At 43.1% G+C, this 21,045-nt stretch overlaps 1 protein-coding gene across 8 annotated transcripts in view; it reads left to right on the top strand.

The window, feature by feature from the left end:
* Positions 1–21,045, top strand: part of EYA1 (EYA transcriptional coactivator and phosphatase 1) — a 312,611-nt gene that overhangs the window by 168,596 nt on the left and 122,970 nt on the right. For all 8 annotated transcript variants that reach the window (XM_029591454.1, XM_029591459.1, XM_029591455.1 and 5 more), the window contains 2 exons: positions 2,790–2,932; positions 3,429–3,512. In XM_029591454.1, coding sequence (XP_029447314.1) covers positions 2,790–2,932; positions 3,429–3,512 — 227 coding nt within the window. The remainder of the gene's footprint in view (positions 1–2,789; positions 2,933–3,428; positions 3,513–21,045) is intronic.

The following is a 21,045-nucleotide window of genomic DNA, read 5'->3' as shown; positions in this document are numbered from 1 at the left end:
CCTCAATCATATCTCTCCCCCTTCACTAAATTCTCTTCTATAGGCTGAAGAGCCTTATCCTGTTTAGCCTTTCTTCATAACAGAGCTGTTTTAAACCCACTTCCTTAGATTTCAAACACTTGAGTTAAGATCCAAAAATATGTAACACCTCATTCTTGCTTGCCTTTGGTTCTTCTCAGTCTCAAGATCCCTTTTGGACCTTAAGCTGTTCCCATCCCTAGTTATCCGAATGTTCCTTCTTTGATCCTTATCCCACTGCTAAGACAGGAAAGAATAAAAGGAAGAAAGATGAAGACCACAAGCCAAAGCTTGCTAATGAGTTTTATGGAACATATTATCTGGGTAACACCTCCTGTTTGGGGAATGTCAAAGATCAACATACACCCCTATTGTGACCTTATCATTCAGTGCCTATATGGTTTCTTCGGTCTCTAGTATGGGATACTTTGACACTTTTGCATCTGTTCACCTTTATCCCATTAATGCACAATATCATCAGTTACTGATAACAAAACTGTCTCTATGGCCAACTCAAAAACTGGCCTGAGAATCATCCAGATCATCTATGCCTTTAAAAAGGGATGTAATATAAGTTGTAACCATTTTCTTAATGGGGCAGATTTTATAAATCTGCGCATACGCGTACTTTTGTTCGCGCACAAGGCGCGAACAAGAGTACGCGGGATTTCAATAGATACGCGCGTATCCATTAAAATACGGGGTCGGCGCGCGCAAGGCTGCCCAAAATCGGCAGCTTGCGCACGCCGAGCCGCGCAGCCTGCCTCGGAGGGAACTTTCCTTCGCCCTCCCCCCACCTTCCCCATCCCCCTGGCCCTATCTAAACCCCCCCCTCACCTCTATCACAAATGTTATGCCTGCTCGAAGCAGGCATACATTTGTGATAGAGGTCCGGGGGGGGGCTGGTCCAGATCCGGTCCGGGGGCTGGTCCAGATCCGGTCCGGTCCGAGGGCTGGTCCAGATCCGGTCCGGGGGCTGGTCCAGAGGCCGCGGCCACACCCCCGGAATGCCCCCGGATCGCCCCCAGGCCGAAACCACACCCCACAGTGCCGCCCCCAGATGACACGCTGAATGCGCCACGCCCCCTCGACACACCCCCTCCCCCCCAGGAAAGCCCTGGGACTTACGAGCGTCCCGGGGCTTTGCGCGCACCGGAAGCCTATGCAACATAGGCTCGGCGTGCCCAGGGGGTGTCTGGCCCAATAAGTTTGGTCAATAAAGGAATGCTTTCAACAGGTTTATAATTTGTGCATAAAACTAAGTAAGCAACAATCAAAAAGACATGTATTTTGGATGGGAGTGCATAGTCAGAAAGGAGACTGTTGGTCTATTCCTATATATGCTGATGGCAGAGAAGATGAAGGAAACTGCTTGCTCAAGATGAGATTAGCATAGGCAGAAGCAAAAGATAGAGTGGACGAGTCATTTACAACTTGAAAGACTCCCTACTGTTTGCCTTAGGATTCAGTTAGGAAAAATATTAAACATTAGTACAAGTGTTGGACAGCAAAAGAGTGAACCAGCAATGCCTTGGAACTTCTATTCATCCATGCAGTGTCTGTTGTATAAATGAGAAATTTGTTCATGCTTTTATATTTTTTCCAGAGTTTAGATGCTTTAATTGCTTCTCATAAATTAAGAGTAGTAATTAATACCACCTTTAAACAGTCAGGTTGTATGTACTGTATTTTGCCTTCTACATGTTATTGTATGTTTGTCTGTATGGAAGTCCACACTAAATAGTTATTACATGAGATTTAAAGAGGGGTAGATTCAGGAATAATGTAAAGGAATATGTATTCACAGAAAGGGGGTAGATGTATGGATCAGCTTAATTAATGGCGGCAATCGAGACAAAAATAATACAGAAGTTTAAGAAAACATGGGCTAAGCACTGAGGTTTAGCAGGGAAGTGAGGGCAAAATCAGAAATCAAATAAGTGCAGTATTTCAGAAGGAAGTGAACTTGAAAAGAATGGATGGCCCTTCCTTGTGGTCATTATCCACCATCATAGTTTGTGCCTCAGTTTTAGGTATCTAAAGTTAGGAAATATTTCAGCCAAACTTATAGGTTTGGGCTGAAAATAGGAACCTAACTCTAAGCTTCTAAAACTGAGATTCTAAATTTAGACCTGCTATTCAGTCTCCTATTCAGGCCCCTAAGTTAGACACTGAATGCTGATTTTCAGCAATAGGCTCCTAACTTACTTTCCCTGAGCTTGCCTCACCCATTTTTTAGGTGCCTAAATTTAAGAGCTCAGCAGGATGGAATTTTATTTAGGGAGATCTAGGCACCTAAATCCTTAAGATAGGTACCTAGATCTTTCAAATATCCGTTTCATAGTTCTTTTGTCTTTAGTTATAGTTATGGTTGGGCATTTACATTTTTTGTTGTCTTAAATATAAGAAAAATAGCTATATTGTTATAGACAGCTATATAGATAGATATAGCTATATATATATATATATATATATATATACACACATACATACTCTGGGTGAAAAAATATATTAATTTAATTGTGCGAGTACACTATTTCCATGGACTTGAATAAAAAATGTGAAAAAGCAGCACCTCCACATTTGTAAAAATTATTATGAAATTGCATTCCCTAAAAGATGCAATCTGCAGTTAGAATGGATTATTTTCTGATTTTAATGTAATAGTCCTGCATGAAATGGGATTAAAAGATATATGTTCTGTACTGTAGCAAGGTTAAAACTCTCGCTGGCATTTTGGCTAAATGGTAAAAGTCATTTCTGTATTGCAGCTGAGTACAGTACAATCCACAGTCCATCAACACCCATTAAAGATTCAGATTCCGATCGATTGCGACGTGGTTCAGATGGAAAGTCACGTGGGCGAGGCAGAAGAAACAATAACCCTTCACCACCTCCAGACTCTGACCTTGAGGTATGTTATGCACGCAGGTCGAAGTTGGTAGCAAATGAAGCATGTCTTCCTGATTTTTAAGAAATTGCATTGGCCATGCTGACAAAGCTGTGAAGCTTTTATAAATTCACTTATGCCCCAAGACGATGCATTTATTAATATCTTGTAACAAGATACAGTGAGAAACTTCAGTCTAGTGGCTGCTTGCCTAATAGCCTTCACTTTTTCTACAGGTGACTTTTAGATCAGGATTGACAGTCGGGCACAGTTTTCTGAAGCCGTTAAATTTTTTTGTTAATCTTTTCATGGAGCTGCAGTAGCAGCTCTTCACAAGAGAACATCACCGGATTGCATTACTGTCTTACTACAATTTGAAATGTGAAAATGATAAAGAAATCTTGATTTTTGTTATAATACAATTTTTCTATTATTTCCTCATATGTTCATTGATTGATTGAAGTATCAGCTTTCTATAAACACAGAGAGAGATATTGATTATGGTCTCTTTTTGTTCCAGAGGGTATTCATTTGGGATTTGGATGAGACGATCATCATTTTTCATTCTTTGCTCACGGGGTCCTATGCTAACAGATATGGAAGGGTGAGTGGCAAAAACGGGTACTGAATTAAGCAGCATTGAAATATTTTGCAGGTACCATTTTTATGTTTAGAAAGATTTTGATCAAATAAAGTATTTTAAGTGTATCTGTATATAGAAAGTGCATGTAAAAGTATCATTCTGAGACATTTATTAGGGAAGATCATAGGCACTTTTTTCTTAATTAAAGGTACATAATAGCAGAATTGTGTGTGCTGTTTCTTTCAAATACTGTCCTTCAGTAAGTGTCCAAACCATAGATGTTTGAATTTGATGCTAATTTCAAAGATTTGAAATATTTAGATGCTTATAATACCTTTCATGAATCTTGGCATATTATGTCAAAAGACACAGCAGCCTATCCACACCAAGTTAGCGTGCATACAAAAGTCTGTTTAAGATATACAAAAAAATAACATGCTATGCACTAATGGAATAACGTGCACGCTAACTAGGTTCTGACAAATATCAGTGGATAGGAATTAAAATCAGCACATGCCTGCAAGCAAATGACCTTCCATTGAATGCAAATGAGGTGTTAGTGGGCGAGTGTGAAATAACATGTTATGCTCTCCTCCACGTGCTATTTTACCTGTGCCCACTAAGGCCTCTAATTTAACACCTGCCTTGAGCCATTTGTTAACTGTTTAGCATGCATATTGGGTCACAAAATTCTTTATTCTAACCAGACCAAAATGAAAGAGCTAGTTAACATGAGGGATTTCATCCCCCAAAACCTCCCTATGAAGAACACTGCCCAGTCTAACGATGTCTAACACCTTCCTTCAATCATTCCATCCCCCCCACCCCCAACAAGGCCAGAGACTCCTGTTCAAGCATCAAAACTCCCTCTCTCAAGACCAACCCCCATAGACTGGAGCCCCCTGATAGTCTTTCTCCTGCCCCTTCTGCTGGCACCATTGCAAGCCCCCAAATGATACTGCCTAATGGTGCTCACCGCTATCACATAACAGAGATGAATTCCACCAGATGATGCCATTCGAGGGACTGCTGCAGTGCAGGCAGAAGGGCTTTCGCATTTCTCCTGCTGGTAAAGGTTAAGCGCCCAGAGAAATTACACAAAAACAAGCTATCCTGGCACGACTTCAAAAATACATGTTATAAAATATCAAATTAGCCATAAATACATAACAAAACAAAATGCCAATCCAATCAAAGCAAGCAAGATTGAGAGTTTTCAGAATGGTGAGGACTTATTTTGGAAGGAATGGAGGGAATTTAGGGGGCTGAGGAGGGTTCCAACCTAAGGTGAAATGTGTTTGGAAGACGTCCAGAAATGGGGAGATTGGCTTGAAATGTGTTTTGGGACTTGAAGGGACATGCCCAGATGCTTGAAGGAGGGTGTCAGGCCTTGTTAGGGGACACAACCTTTATGGGGGGGGGGGGGTTGGCGAATTAAATTTCTTGTGCTAACTGGCTCTTTTACTTTGGGCCAGTTAGTATGGGGCATTTTTCAATCCAGCACGTGCAAGTTAAACATTTAGGTTTAGCGTGCATTGAAATAGCATGAGTGTGCTTATGAGGATTTTTTTTTTAAGTTCATTCCTTGTGGCGTTATAGCATACCTGTTAAATTTGTAGCTTATCTGTGCAAAAAACTGTTATAGCAAAAGTTTGTATGCATATAAGCCCTATGGTTTTTCAGGAATTGCATTGCCATTTAATTGTATAGCATGTGGGATATTTTAGATTTTGAAATAAATAACTTAAAATCTGAATGACCTAAAGTAAGATCTTGCTTATGTAAGTTTTCAGGAACAGTTCGTCCCTATTACATGAAATGATTCTGCATTCTTCCTTAAATCTATGCTAAAGGGTTTGAGATGCTAATTATGCACGTGCCTGCTTATCCAAATAGATGTGGTGTGCCTGGAGCAGCTCAGGCAATCAAGATCTTTATTAGTATATTAGAGAGTAATTCCTCTGCCCTACATTCCCTCTGTAAAACAAGCATATAGGGATTTGAGTGATTTGTGGTAATTGAAGTACTCTCTACAAATGCAGTTTGTGTGTTTTGGAAGCAAAATGATGTGGGTTTGAAAAATATTTACATTTTTGCTTTTGTTACAGGGTTTATTTAAAAAAATGTGGACTTCATTTGGTTACATTATTCATTTGGTTACATTATTCAGAGTATTATTTTACTGTCAATATTGAATGTCTATAAATTATTCCACTTTGTGACGTTTGAGAGACTGGGTATTGTAGCTCATAGAAGTCATTTAATCAAACAGAAGAGCGGTTTAGAGTATTAAGCTGTGTCCTTGACCATAAGTTCAAGTCTACCCTCTGCCACTGATTCTCTAGCTATCCTTTGCCAACTCACTTTATTTTTTTAATCGGGCTTTCCAGAGTAACAAATTAAAAATCTGTTTTTAAATAGGTCAACATTTAAAGTCATTAGAATAGAACACAGAATAGTCGAGATGAAATAGCAAGTAAACATTTTGAAAACTCTTCCTATTTGGCCACTTTTATTATTATGGAGCTAGGTAAATTGGGATAATGCATTTATAATCCTTACCAGAATTTTATGAATGCACCATATTGATATGTGTAAAGTATGTTTACATGGTAAAAAAAAAAAAAAAAAAGACTCCCTCAGAGAAGAGGGACTTATTAATTTATTCCTTTTATCCTAGAGATTTTCCCCAATTTTTGTTATTCACCATCCCCCTTTCTATAGAAAAGCCAATGCAGTGCCAGTCCTTTGACTAGGGTCAATAGACCAGAGCTCCATTTGGAATTTACTACATACTCTGAGCCTGGGATGCCATCCCTTTTAGGTACCTTCTAGGTACATGATTGATATTTCTACGGCACAGGGGGAGATAATTTAATACAAACAGAATTAAAGAATACGAGGGAAAAACATGAAGATAATTTTGGAAGAATTCTTAAAAGAAAGAGGCAAAGCCAAGAAATGGGCATGTTGATATTGTAAACAATCTAGATAGTACTAATTTAAAATATACCAGTTGAGTTGTAAATGAATGATAATGAGCTTTTATATATATATATATATATATATATATATATATATATGTATGTGTGTGTGTGTGTGTGTATATATATGTATATATCTTACTCTTGCTTAGAGAACTATTAGTAGTAGAAAAATGAGCAGTGCATTTGAAAAGCCATTATAAATGGTATTATTTTAAATGGATCCTCCAGGCAGTATATACTAGTTAAATGCACTAATTCCAAAAGTTTTCTCTGAATCTCTTGTACAATCTTACATCTCTCCCCATACTGAGTAAGAATTGTGGAAATATCCACACTTTATCAATTGAGGACTAAAAGGATTGCCATTGTTAAAATTAATATCCTTCCCAGGCTGAATTTTCTAGGGATGTGTATCCATTGATCCATTAGTTTCATTTGTTTTCACGGTATGCACATATCTAACAAATGGAAAATGGGCGCGCAAAACTGATGGTATACGTGCATTAGGTGGCCACCTGCGTATGCACATACCATCAGTTTTGTGTGCCTACCTTACATTCGTGAGATATGCACACAATGCCAAAACAAATGAAACAAATGTACCAACAAATGCACATCCCTAGAGTTTTCTATTTTAAATGTTGCAGTCAAAATCTTAGAAAAACTATGCGGCCTAATATTCGTGCTGAAAATGTTTTAGCACACGCATCATTTAAAATTTATTAATAATTAGTATTTGGGGGATAATTTTGGAAGCAGCCTGCTTAAATCTTCCATTAATTATGTACATAAGTTACACTCATTTTCAAAGAGGAAGTACACACAAATTTTTGCTTTCAGAATGATCCCACTAGGTCTACTTGCACATACTTATACCTGCTAATCTGTGTGCAGACTTTTTTCTAGATTTATGTGCATGCTATTGAAAATGCAAAAGTCTGTGCATAAGTGCAAATTCCTCCCCACCTCCACTCCAGGAATGCATCTTCTTACTGGGGTAGATTTTATAAATTTACGCGCTCGCGTACTTTTGTTCGTGCACCAGACGCGAACAAAAGTACGCTGGATTTTATAAGATACGCGCCGAGCCCAGCGCGCGCTGCCTGTTCCCTCCACCTCCCCTCTCCTTCCCCTCCCTTCCCCTACCTAACCCACCCCCCCCCCCCCGGCCCTATCTAAACTCCCCATACCTTTGTTGGCAGAAAGCAGGTGTAAATCTGCGTGCGCCAGCTGGCTGCTGGCGTGCCATCACCCGACCCGGGGGCTGGTCCAGGGGCCTCGACCACGCCCCCGGGCCGGCAGCATGCCCCTGGTCCCGCCCCGAACCGCCCCCGGACACGCCCCTCCCACCCCTTTTACGGAGCCCCGGGACTTACACGCATCCCGGGGCTATGTGCGCGCCGGCGGCCTATGCAAAATAGGCGCGCCGGCGCGCGAGTGCCCTGCGTGCGTAAATCCGGCCGGATTTACACGGGCAGGGCTTTTAAAATCCGGCCCATAGCGTGTAAACTCACACACACACAGGGCACATGCGCATAAGTTTACCTCCACATCTGGCAGGCAATTTTATAACAAGTCATTGCCACAGGTAGAGCACAATTATGGAATTGCTTTTGAAAATTAACCTGTCTATAATTTATAATCCGCCTTTCTCAACAATGCTACCACAAGATGGTGTACGACCAAACATCAATAAAATATAATGCTTGAAACATGTACGAGAATGATAAAACAGTATACAATTAAAAATGCACTGAATTTGTGTCTATGCACAGAAAAGAATGTCTATAGTATTTGAACACTATTAGCATGCATGTTAACCCAAATTGCATCAAATCTTCACTGATGTGTACTGTGTATGTCTGCATGTAAAACTAGCCCCCAAACCCTAGACCACCACCAAAACCTCACCTCAAGTTACTTGATGACCCTCCTATAGTGTAATAAATAGATGAGAAATATGTGTGCAATTCCAGAGGCGCTCTCTCTCTCTCTCTTCCACATGCAACAACCTCTGTCACCCTACTCAGCATCCACATCTCATGCTCCTCTTACCCTCTGCCAAGACCTGCATCTGTCTCTCTTTGCCCCCGTCCACTGTGCCAGCATCTCTTCTCTCTTCTCCCCAACAGCATTCTCCTGTTTATCCTGCTCAGAAGCATTACCTCAGTCTCTTTGCTCCCTTTCTGTAGTGTAAAGAATCTTCTCTCTCTCTCCACCATTTACCTACTCATCAGAATTCAGTCTCTCTTTGTTCACCCCACCCTCACCTCTCCACAGCTCCTCTAACTTCTCTCTGTCTCTATGCCCCACATCTACACAGCATCCATTCCTGCCTCACTTGTTGTGCTATGCTTTAAAAGTGGATAGGCAGCATCTGGAAGTTTCCAGGTTATTTGCTGCCCTCTCCCCCCATCTTTTGGCACCTTAGGCCACTGCTTGCTTCACCTAATGGAAGAACTAGCCCTGAAGGGACTCCAGGCGCACGACTCCTTAAACCAAAAAAATTGCAGTGGCAGCAGGAGTAGCAAGGCCTTCCTCTCCCCCATGCCCCACTAAATCCAAGTATGGGTTTCCAGGCCTGTCTCCCTTTACCCCTACTCGTCAGTAAAATAAAACAGGCAAGTATTTCTACTTTTCAGTGATGATATTTATCGCAGTGTTCACAGTATTCTCCTTCCACCTGTGTGAAAAGAAGCTGTAAAGATGTGAGCCTGTTATGTCTGTTTCAGTTTAAATTCAATAAAGAACTTTAAACAAATGAATAACCATTATATCCAAAGTGCTGTACATAGAACACATGTTTCAAACAATAAAAAGTGGGTTTTTTTTAGCCTAATTATTATGTAGTTTCTACAGGAGAAATGTAAGCTGTCAAGATCATGCAGCCTCCATTCGAATTTAGCTATAACACTGTTCATGCATGGTATTGTTGTTATGAATTATGTTGGTTGCACTGGTTTTAATTAATTATTATGTATGCCTCAAGCATGTATTTCACCCAGGTGATTTTTCACAAAAGGCGAGTAATCAAATTTCATGAAATAATGAAATATTACAAAAAATGCAAAGAGGATCCTTAATATCCACAGAGTAAAGATGCCCTCACTTTAATATCATGCCTGAAAATGCCACTCTCAGCAGTGAACTGCCTCATACCATGCTGAGACAGTGATGCTGTGCCAGCTCAGAGAAATATCTCCTTCTGAGCTGTCAACACCACTTCCTGCTGCACTCAGTGTGTTGTAGAATTTTTGTTTTTCTTTGCTTTCTTAGGAAGGGTGGGGGGGGGGGGGGATAAGTCCAGCATTTTCCTCTTACTCCTTTGAGCTTTTAGCTCATTTGAAGCCAGCCTCTACTGAGCTATGGCAGCATGAGCCTGTATTTACAAATACCTTTGGTTTTCCCCATTTTATTATTTTTGTACTATGGCTCCGCTCCATATCTAGCCCAGCAATGTGACAGTTATTGGTCAGGGTTCGTACAAAGCGCAATGCCTTCCAGACCAGACGTTCAGTGTACCCTGAGTCCAGCCACTGGGTGTCACCATTGTGTGAGATGATGGATACTCCCTCCTCACAGGAGATTTGTACACTGCCTTTTCACTATCTCTAGCTCTGGCCAAAATGAAGAGCAGAAATCAGACTTGGCAATCAAATCCAGGTCTCCCAAATGGTAGTACACGGCATGCCGCTGGATCACAAGGCCGGACCGTGTTTTTCTTTTAAGTTCTATGTCAGTGCTGTCAGTCTTTAATAAAAATGTGAGGAAATATTTTCTGCTCATTGGCTGGGTAGGCCTTAAATCTTTTTTCCTCATCTTTTACTAAAATTTGGAATCACAGAAGTGTGTTTTTATAACACTACTACATTTCTTCTCATTTACATTAATGAAGATCAAGCAGTAGCTGCTCACACCTCGTTTAATCAGCTTTGTCACTTATGGGTCGATATTCAGCCAGACCAAGACCAGTGTGGAAAAAGTTAAACAGAAAAATTGTATAAAATATTTTATATTTCTGCCCAGGAAGTATGCTCGTATATTTGTAATGCAGAAATTCACATACTTTCCCTAACCATTTAAAATAAATACATGAAAACTGTAAATCTTATATACGCTTATTAACCCAGAATTAAATACAGAGGCAGATACTTTCTAAAATATGCAAATACATCATTCTGAGCTAACTTAGTTGTGCACATACTTGGAATCACTAGTTCGCCAAGTCCTCCTACCAGTTCACACAAACCTCCCCACTTAACCAAACATCCTCTAACACTTCACCCTGAACTCCCCCCAGTTCACCTAGACTTCCACCTCAAAACTGCAGACAAAAGCAAGTCCATTTTCACTTGTGTGAGTCAATTACAGGTGGAAAGGTTTTTGAACAAATTCGGTAATGTATGTATATGTTCTTCTTACAGTATAGCAACTTGTGCGCAAACTTATGAACCCTGCCCTGGAACATCCTTAACTACCCCTTTTTCTTCCCATTAAAATGTATGGGGCAGATTTTCAAAGGGTTACACGCTTAACTCCGAAAACTTGCTCCTGCGCACGCCAAGCCTGTTTTGCAAAGGCTCGGCGATGCGCACAAGCCCCAGGATGCGCATATGTCTCGGGGATTTGAAAAATGGGCGGGAAGGGGGTGGGGCTGGGGGGGCGGGGTGCCAGTCCGAGGGTGGTCCTGAGTCCTTCGGCACAGCGGCAGAGGCAGGCGTAACTCCTGAAATAAAGACGGGGGATTTAGGTAGGGCGGGGGATGGGGAAGGGATGGGATGGTGGGGGGGAGCGGAGGGAACGGGGAAAGCCATCGGGGCTCTCCTAGGGCTCGGCATGCGTAAGGTGCACAAGTGTGCACCAACCCCGGATTTTATAACATGCACATGGCTGCGCGAGCATGTTATAAATTCGGGCGTACATTTGTGCGCGCCGGGTAGCGCGCACAAATGTAGGCCGCGCGCGCAGTTTATAAAATCTGCCCCTATGTGTAAAGCTGCAAGTATGCATGTACTCTTAAGATGTATAAAATATCAGATATGTTTGCATATGCTATTTGCATGCATGTATGCTATTTTTCTTTGCTCAACCGCCGCATAAGTCTAAAAATTCATCCGGGCATGCATTTTCCTGCATTACAAATATACAAGGACACCAAACCGTGGGCTCATGATTGTGGCAGATATGCAGTATTTTATAAATTATGTGGTTCCTGCCACACTAGTTTTCTCTGCGCTTTCATGTGCGCAAATGATGCACTATGGACAGTTTTGATTGTTCAGCTGAAAAAGCATTCAAATTGTAAACTGCTTCAAAAAATCTTCATACGCTGGGGCTTCCCAAACCTGTCATGGGATACTACAGCCAATTGGTTTTTCAGGATATCCACAATGAATATGCATGAGATACATTTGCATGTATTGGGTCTCCAATATAGGCAATTCCTACTTATAATCTTAATCAAGATGTCATCTGGGATCTGAAGAAGCAAAGGCCGTCTGAAGAAACCTTTCCCTTACAATGGTTAACACAGCTGCTGCTGTTACTGCTAGTAATTGCCCATGGATGGCCTCTCAATTATTCACTGGGGCGGATTTTCAAACTCCGCGAATAGGCCTACTTTTGTTTGCGCTCCAGGCGCAAACAAAAGTACGCTGGATTTTAGTAGATACGCGCGGAGCCGCGTGTATCTGCTAAAAACCTGGATCGGCGCGCGCAAGGCTATCGATTTTGTATAGCCGGCGCGCGCCGAGCCGCGCAGCCTACCCCCGTTCCCTCCGAGGCCGCTCCGAAATCGGAGCGGCCTCGGAGGGAACTTCCTTTTACCCTCCCCTCACCTTCCCCTCCCTTCCCCTACCTAACCCACCCACCCGGCCCTGTCTAAGCCCCCCCCTTACCTTTGTCGGGGGATGGAGGCGTAAATCCCCGCGCATCAGCGGGCCTCCTGCGCGCCGGGACGCGACCTGGGGGCGGGTCCGGAGGGCGCGGCCACGCCCCCGGGCCGTAGCCACGCCCCCGGGCCCGCCCCGGAACGCTCCCGACACGCCCCGAAAACGCCGCGCGGTTCGGGCCCGCCCCCCGACACGCCCCCTCTGAAAACCCCGGGACTTACGCGAGTCCCGGGGCTCTGCGCGCGCCGGTAGGCCTATGTAAAATAGGCTTACCGGCGCGCAGGGCCCTGCTCGCCTAAATCCGCCGGTTTTGGGCGGATTTAGGCGAGCAGGGCTCTGAAAATCCGCCCCATTGCATATAAGGACAGCAAGGCAAGGCAAAGCAAACCCACATTTCAAATACAAATAAAATCTGTAAAGGCATAGAAAGTAATTCACTCAGGACTTTTTACAATAATGCAAAAACAGAAGCCAATATCTAGCATGCCCAGCTAAGACGTCTCGCTGTTGAAATGGACTTGCCTACAATCCTTTTGCTTGCTTATACCAATCTGTGCATGCACAAAACTATTATAACTTGATCAGATTTGGCAGGTTGAACAGAAATACACTCCTAATTTGTAGGTAATAAATTATAAAGTTAATCTGAGCACAGAGGGGGGTCAATATTCAGCTTCATTTAGCTTAAAATAACAGATAGCATTTTTCCTGAAAAATTGCAGTGTAATTGTGTATAGCCCTTAATTTTCTTTATAAAGCTAAATAATTTTGAAAAAAAGATTTCTGTTCTTGTGAGACATAGGGAAGTCAAGGAAACTGCAGAGGTTGTGTTTTAATAAGTAAGGAGCAGTAGTAAAGTTGCGCGGAAAACAAGTCGATGTGTGCTGCGGCCTCCAATTTTAAAATACGGAGTTATGCATGTTAATCATTGGCCCTGCCCTGGAACGCCCATGATGGCTCCCCTGGCAAGGCAGCCAAATTTCACCACAAGGGACATGCCATGACCTGGAGGAAACTGGGTTTATGTTAATTGTCTACTTACACCCCAAATGTGTGTGGTTTCAGTAGTCTCAGAATCAGCCATTTAAAGCCTATGATGCTGTGATGGGCCCATAATTCATCAGATCGGGATTGTCCAAAAGCCTGCACTGGACTGCTATCTCCCTCCTGAAATTCGGTACTATAGCAGTTCTGGAGTGTACCAGCTCAGGGCTAATGTCTTGGCTAGGCGACACGAAGGGACAGCAAAGAGCTATGAAACAGACTCAAGGCTTCAATGGAAAACATAAAAATCATTCCATTCTGGAGGTCAGAGAACCAGCAACATTAAACTTCAGCTTTGTATTCCTATTTAACTGCCTAGATTGAAGACCTGAAGAAGACAGGTGCATTGTAACAAAGGGGAGGGGCTGAAACAGCTGTGTGCCTGGCAGGAGGAGCACAGAGGTAAGTTCATTAAATATCCATCAATGAGATGTCAACAAGGTATGTCTATTTCCAACTTCTATCGCAGGCCCCACTTTTGCCCTGCTACTCTACAAGACTCAATCTCTGCTTAGACCTTCAAGAAACCCTCATGCATATTTTCTTCATCCTTGTCTATTCCCTGGATAATGGGCAGTACTGTCATAAAGCACTACTTGTAATGAACTCACAGTACAATTTTTGAACTCTAGAGGGTGTTAGAAGCTACTCCAAAAGCCAGTGAAATTCTATGCCTTACATCATATAAGAACCCTTAGACTTAGACTCTATCCTGGCCCTTGACAGCTTGCTATCAACCCTACACCAACCACCCAGCCACTGAGCCTACCTCCGAATCCCTCTCACTAGCTAGGCACCATGTAGTAAGAGACAACTGTACAGAAGCTTCTGTATCTGGGGGATCCTATCTAAGATCTTCCCACCCTCTCCAGGAAATGAGTACACTCAAACTGTTTGTATAATGATGCACATCACACCCTGGAGCATACAAGCTGATGGCGTGACACAGTTTTTGTTCTGTTCACAGACAACATCAGTTCTTTGTCAGAGGAGGAGAAGGAGGAAGAAGAAGAACTCCTTGTCTTTCCTGCTGCTTCAGCAGCTGTACCCCCTAAAGTGGAGAAGCAGCTACCACTACCACCAAAACCAGCAGCAGTGGACCCTGCAGCAGCATGCCTCTCCTCCACGGGAGGCCCCGGGCCTATTTTCTCACCTATCCCTCTTCCCTTCCCTGTAGGGCCTCCTCCCATTTCTGCCCCGGGACTTCAGGCTGCTGGTCCAGAGACTGCCTAGCTCTTGCGGAGGCAAGAAAGGAAATAACCTCGCTTTTGACCTTCCATCAGATTCTGCACTGCACTCTGTGGCTGCAGGCCCTATCTCCGTGGCTAGAGTACCCACTCCAGACCAGGAGGCAGGCTCATGGGCAGCTATGGCCTGGCAATGCGGAGGATGGTGGGTCAGAAGCGAACTCAGGAGGCTGGTCAACGTGGTGGAGCAACTAGCCCAAGCACCAGAGGACTTCACAGCAGCTCTTGAGTTGATGGGCATGAGGTGACTGCCACAGTTCCCTGACCCCCTAGGCAATTCTGGACTGGACCTTTCGAAGTTTCTAGACCTTTTTTATGTAAATAGTTAAGTCCATACCTAATATCCTACCCCTTTCCCAATTTATTCTTAATTGTAAATAGTTTTTAAAGTTTTAAATATTTTTCAACTTTATATAAAAGTTTAATATTTTTATAATTGTGGCATGGTTCTCTTTTATTTGATGCAGGCTCTGGTCCATTTCCACCCAAAGTAAAGCCTATTGCAATTATTCTCTCTCCCACACATCACCACGCATGTAGCTTGCTATGTAGATCTGTCTAGAATCTTTATATTCCTCTCATCTAACCTTACAGCTGCCTATGTATAACTTCTAGTTATCTGGGTTATCTAGTTATACTTACCACTGCTGAATGAATAACCTGTAAAGGATACAACTCTTCTAAGGTTGAAAACTGCATTTACCTGTTACCAACCCAAAGGGACAGAGATATGAGTGTAGCCAAGCCACAAGCATTAGGGATTGCATTTGTTTTAAATTAATTTCAAATACTCGACAAATAGGGGCAATTTATTTCATTTAGGAACCCCAAAACAAATTGAGGGCCCCCCCCCCCAAAAAAAAAACCAAACCTTATTTGTTGCATTTGTTTAGAATGAATGCATCCAGCCTAGACTTAGGCCCAAGACCAAGGCCTTCCCTAGGGCATAAATCAAGGTCCAAAGCAGGGGCTGTGAGCTAGACCCAGGTGCAACACAGGGGTCTCGGGCTAGACCCGGTCTGATGCTGGACCTCTGCTAAAGAGCCAAGCCTCCATAATCAGTCACTCACCTAATCTGTCAGGTGTCTGAGGGCCAGGCCGGGTACTGATTCCTGGGCATGGGACTAAGCCAGAGCTCGGACTAAGGCCCAGGCCCAGGTGCAATGCCTCAGCCCGACCTGGAGGGTGTGTCCCAATACTAGGTCCTCGGCCTGGACCCAAGCTGGATGCTGAGGCCCAGTCTGGAAGCTGGATCCCGACACCAGGGGCTTTGCCTAGACCCAGGCCCAATGCTAGGACCTGGCCTGGAGGGACAGGTCCTGACTTGGTCTACAGTCAGGCCCAGGCCTGGAACCCAAGCCTCATAGCTCCATTGATGCTGTCCTCTTCTTTTTTCTTTCTTCTTTAAGCTGATACCGTGCGCTGCAGTTGGGCTTGGGCCTGGGCTTGCCTAGGCTAAAACTCAAGTGTCAGGTCCTGACCTCTGCTGCACCCCAACATCGAACCTGGGTTTGGGCTGAGGCTCCAGCATCAAGACCCAGCCTGTAGGCCAGGCCATGGCATCAGGCAAAGGCTGTGGCATCAGCTTTGCTTAGGATGAGGTCAAGGTTGCAGCGACCTACCAAAGCCTCAGCCTATGCAGGCTGAGGCTTTGGTCTAGGTCTAGGCCTTGCCATCAGATCCCCACTGGACCAGGTAAGTGGGTTCAGGGGGGGGGGGGGGCGGGGGAAATCCTGGCCATGGCATTTTTCTGGGTGGGGATGGAATAGGAGGCCTTGGGATGCCCCATTTTCTTTTTTGTGGTCATTTTTGGGTATTTCTTTTAAATGTTTGATTTGTTTTTTTATACAAATGAAACAAATTAAATATTCCATAAACTGAAATTTGTGGGGAAAAAACTTCCCAAAAACAAAACAAAAAAAAAAAAATGGAGACCCAGTCAACTCATACCCTATCAAGTAGAGATGTGAATCGGAACTGGAATCGGTTCGGATTCCGGTTCCGATTCACATGTGGGTTTTTTTGCATTGGGCCCGATCGCGGTTTTGTTTATCGGCTGCACCTGAGCCGATAAACAAAAAACCCACCCCGCCCCTTTAAAACTAACCCCTTAGCTTCCCCCACCCTCCCAACTCCCCCCAAAAACGTTTTACAGGTACCTGGTGGTCTAGTTGGGGTCCCGGGAGCGATCTCCCACTCCGGGCCGTCCTCCCGCTCCCGGGCCGTCGGCTGCCACTAATCAAAATGGCACCGATGGCCCTTTGCCCTTACCATGTGACAGGGTATCCATGCCATTGGCCGGAGCCTGTCACATGGTAGGAGCACTGGATGGCCGGCGCCATCTTGCCACTGGGCTGCCATTGGCAAGGGGGTAGGCAGCCCAGTGGAGAAAGACCTCCTCTCCTGAAGAAAAGAGGAGGTGCAGTCTACTCCAGCAGAGAGGCACATGCTCTAACTGAATGCTATAGTGGAGGAGTGGACTGAAGTGGAGGAGGCTTCAATCATGGCACCCAAAACCTGAAGAATTTTGTCCAGAAGGAGATGCAAAGCATGCGGCAGGAGCTGAGGGGCATGCAAAGGCAGTGGAGCTTCAGCCCAGAAAAGGAAGGTGGCCAAAAAAGCATTAACTGTATATATTTTTCTGCATGTCTATTACTCATATAAATAAATGCACCTTCACCTTCTAAAATGTCTTTGTATCAGAGTGCTTCAGGTCATGTTCCTCCTCCTCTTCATCCAAATTATCTTCTCTACTCTCTGGAGGAGGCAGGACCCTGATTTTGGCAAAGTTATGAAGCATACAGCACGTAACATTTTGAAAATTCATCTCTTACTTTTTTAATATGTGACTGCACAATATCTAAATGCAAACAGGCAGATTAATAAAAACACACATACGATAAATCCCATCTGCAAATGGCTGAGAGAAGAGTTCATCTTGGTCAATTGCTTGAGAATTTCTACTAGGGATGTGAATTCATTTTGGAATGTTTCTGGAGAATCGAAAAACGATTGAATTTTTTCCAAAATTTCGGAAAAAGTTCATTTTCGGATTAGTGCGCGCTACCTCTGCCACGTTAGTGTGCACTATCGGGAGTTAGCGTGCTCTAACCTGAAAATCAGAGCTCCTGAAAAAAACCCTCGAACCGCGGGAAAAATGAAATTCCCGCAGGAGGGATCCCGAAACGAAGCCCGACACAATATGAAAACCTGAAACACATCTCTAGTTTCTTCACACTTTTGAAACCAGAACTCATTAGGGCTCATTTCCAAAAGCTGGTCTCAGGAGCTGAGGAAAGCAGAACTGTTCACTGTGCTCTGATAGAATGGTAAAATCAATGGCAAGTTTGCTTACCACACCTTTGCAAAATAACTAGAAACAGTGAGTTTTATGTAGAACTTTAAAAGAGTGGGTCTGAGGCCAACACCATAACATCAGCCTCAGTCATAATGGTTGGAAACTGTGGGGGGAAAAAAAGTCTTTTCCCACCAAGAGAACCAACAGACAGGAAACCCTCAACACTGTCCTGCTAGGCACAGTTTTGAAAAGCAAGCCTCAGACTTTGAAAAAGAATTAAACATTTTCAAAACTGAGGGACAGTTTGAAAGCAGTGCAACCATTTTCTTTCGATTGGAGGCAACTTGAGTTCCAGTGATAGAGCAGCACCATTTGCCGTCAATTGAAAATGTAGTGCCCTTTTCATTGCTAAAACATTTAGCAGTTCTTTATAATGGCACTGATCAGCAGCCCTTAGCACCAGCTTTTAATAATTTCATAGATGAACCACATGATGTCTTTAACACCATTTTTCTAAATTTCATTTTTAATGCAGAGACCTTTTGTTTTTCTTCTTCAGAAGAGCTCCAACCACATTGCTGACTACATTTTATTTCAGTCTTAGCTTACTACTGAAGGTGTTCTCTTTGCAAGAGAAACTTAATCCTGCATAACTGCGCTTTTCCTGCTTTCTTATTCAGTAATGTCATATTCCAGCATCTCTAGTGCCACAGTTTTATTTTTGCCCCCGAGAATGTTTGATGTCATAACCGGCATCACTAAATAAGGCAAAATACAAAATCATTCTGCTGCCCATAAAATATCTGCAATGATCACCAAAGATCATAAAGGGCATGAAAATGTATTCCAAGGGTCAAATAGGAGAGTCTTTGTTAACAATTTACTAATGCGTCTAATCTGACATGTACTTCCATCCAAATTGAAAACAGTGAAACAGGTAATGGATACTTCACTGTATTTTAGCACATTCACATTCTTACAGGCATAGGCAGAAAGCAGCAATGAAGCAGTAAAACAATGACAGTTCTAGAAGGAAGCAGCTGTTTTGGAAACCTTTAACAATGAGTAATGAAGACGTAGCTTTCCAGACATGCAAAATATTGCATGAACAGTATTCCAGTTTGCTATGAGGCGGAGACTATAAATAGAAAGAAATGTATCTGTCACACTGGGTATGGTTATCATTTATCTTAATTGACATCAGAGCTGCCTGCACCCATAACCCTGATGTTTCGAGCCAGCTGCTCCATGATTGGGTCTTGAAAGCTTAGAAGAAGTTGACACCCCATGGATAGCACTGATGGCTTGAAACAGGTGGACCAACAGTCAGGGCACCAGAAATGCAGCAGCCCTGCAGTCTGCGGGTACTGCAGCTGGCCATGAAATTGTTTCTAGTTAGAAACCTACATTCTTGAGATGAATAGCCATTTTGATTGTAAAAAAAACACATCTCCTTCCCTATTGTACATTATTATTTTTAAAGATCAGGGAACTTGTTCCACTTAAGCCTTTCATTGTGAAAAACCAGCTTACGTGGAAAATAAGCACTACCCCAGGTAATCTTTCCTGTTTTTCAACTCCCCCTTTTTCCCGCCCTCCCCCTCCCAAAACAAAGACATTGAGTGGGCAGAATTTGAAAATTGACATTCAGGCAGTGTTTGTGTCTTTAATACCTAGCTTTCCAAACAAAGAGCTCTATACTGGTATTTTTTTTTCTTTCACTTGAACTGTACCTCCCCCAGAGATTTGCACCTGATCTGATCATACCTTTCAGAATAGTCACATGGAACTGCAAAGCCTAGCAAGCATGCATGCATTGTTCGCTTCCCTTCTCACCGTGCTGTTACAGATCAGAATGATTAGGTGGCAGTTACTTGCTTTAAAATTGCAAAAGAAGACTCTGTATTTTCTGACCTTTTCTTAGATCCCACACTTGCAAAGAGTTCATGGGGAGGACAATTTTTCAAGGCTATTTACTCAGATAAATTGGCCGTCTGATAATTGTTCTTGCTCAATCCGGTTAAAAGTATGCATGGCGTTCCATGCCACTTATATTCTGGCAGGGTAGAGGGGAGGCGTTTCTGAGGATGTGTTTGGGACAGGGTAAGAAGACATCACGCATGGATTGGATTTTCTTCCAGCAAAAATCTGTCCGCATATAACTTGGAGTTTCTTCCAATGGAAAGCTGTCCGCATTTTCTTACGGCAGAAATCTGTTCTGTCCACAAAACAAAAAAAAAAAAAGGCAGGTTCGAAGTCCTTTGTAGCTGTGGACAGTTTTCTAAAGGAAAGAATGAACATACTTTGGAAATTAGGGACAAGGTACGCTGGTATAAAATTTACACAGACTATTTGAAAATCACCCTCATAATGCAATATGGTGCCCAAGCTCATAGGAACATGGGAAATGTCAGCAGACAGTGTAATTACCATTTAAGGAATGACAGGTCCCCTGTTACCAGTTATTTAACAAAAGTTAACATTTCAATAGAAAACAGAAGCTTATCATTTGTATTTCTTGGCACTGTGGGTTTTATGTTTGAATTCTATTTTTCTAAATGAAGTAAATGAGATGAAATCAGTTTTCAGAGTGATTGTGAGCAGAAAACACCAATTTCCTATCTGTTATCCTGTCACATAGGGAGGATAACTTTTAAACACCTGTGCAAGTGCCCATATATGCATGTATATGGTCGAAGGCAGAACTACCCCAGTATTTTATAACCCGTGCATATCATATACCCTGAAACATTTGCATGCATGTAAAAGATATGCGCAAATAGATATACAAGTTAGCCAGATGAGTTCCAGCTTCCAGCCAAATGGCAGTTTTGCCACTACTTAGGCTTGGATTCTCACGCACGCACGCACGCGAAAAGGGTCCCCCTTAGCTGGATAAGTAATGCTTTTAAGACGTATCCAGCTAAGGGGGTCATTCTCTAACGCTATCGCATGCGTGCGATAGCTAGCTTGGGGTGGAGTTGGCCCTGGAAGAGGAGGTGTCGGGGCGGCACCGGGGCCGACGCTGCGGACACATCGCTGGCAGCGAAAGGTAAGATTCCTTATCGTCACCATTTTCGCGCCGAA

Source organism: Rhinatrema bivittatum, chromosome 2, assembly GCF_901001135.1.
Source record: "Rhinatrema bivittatum chromosome 2, aRhiBiv1.1, whole genome shotgun sequence".
NCBI classification, from domain to species: Eukaryota; Metazoa; Chordata; class Amphibia; order Gymnophiona; family Rhinatrematidae; genus Rhinatrema; species Rhinatrema bivittatum.
The sequence above is the reverse complement of the archived record's forward strand: the minus strand, read 5'-3'. Positions and strand labels throughout refer to the sequence as shown.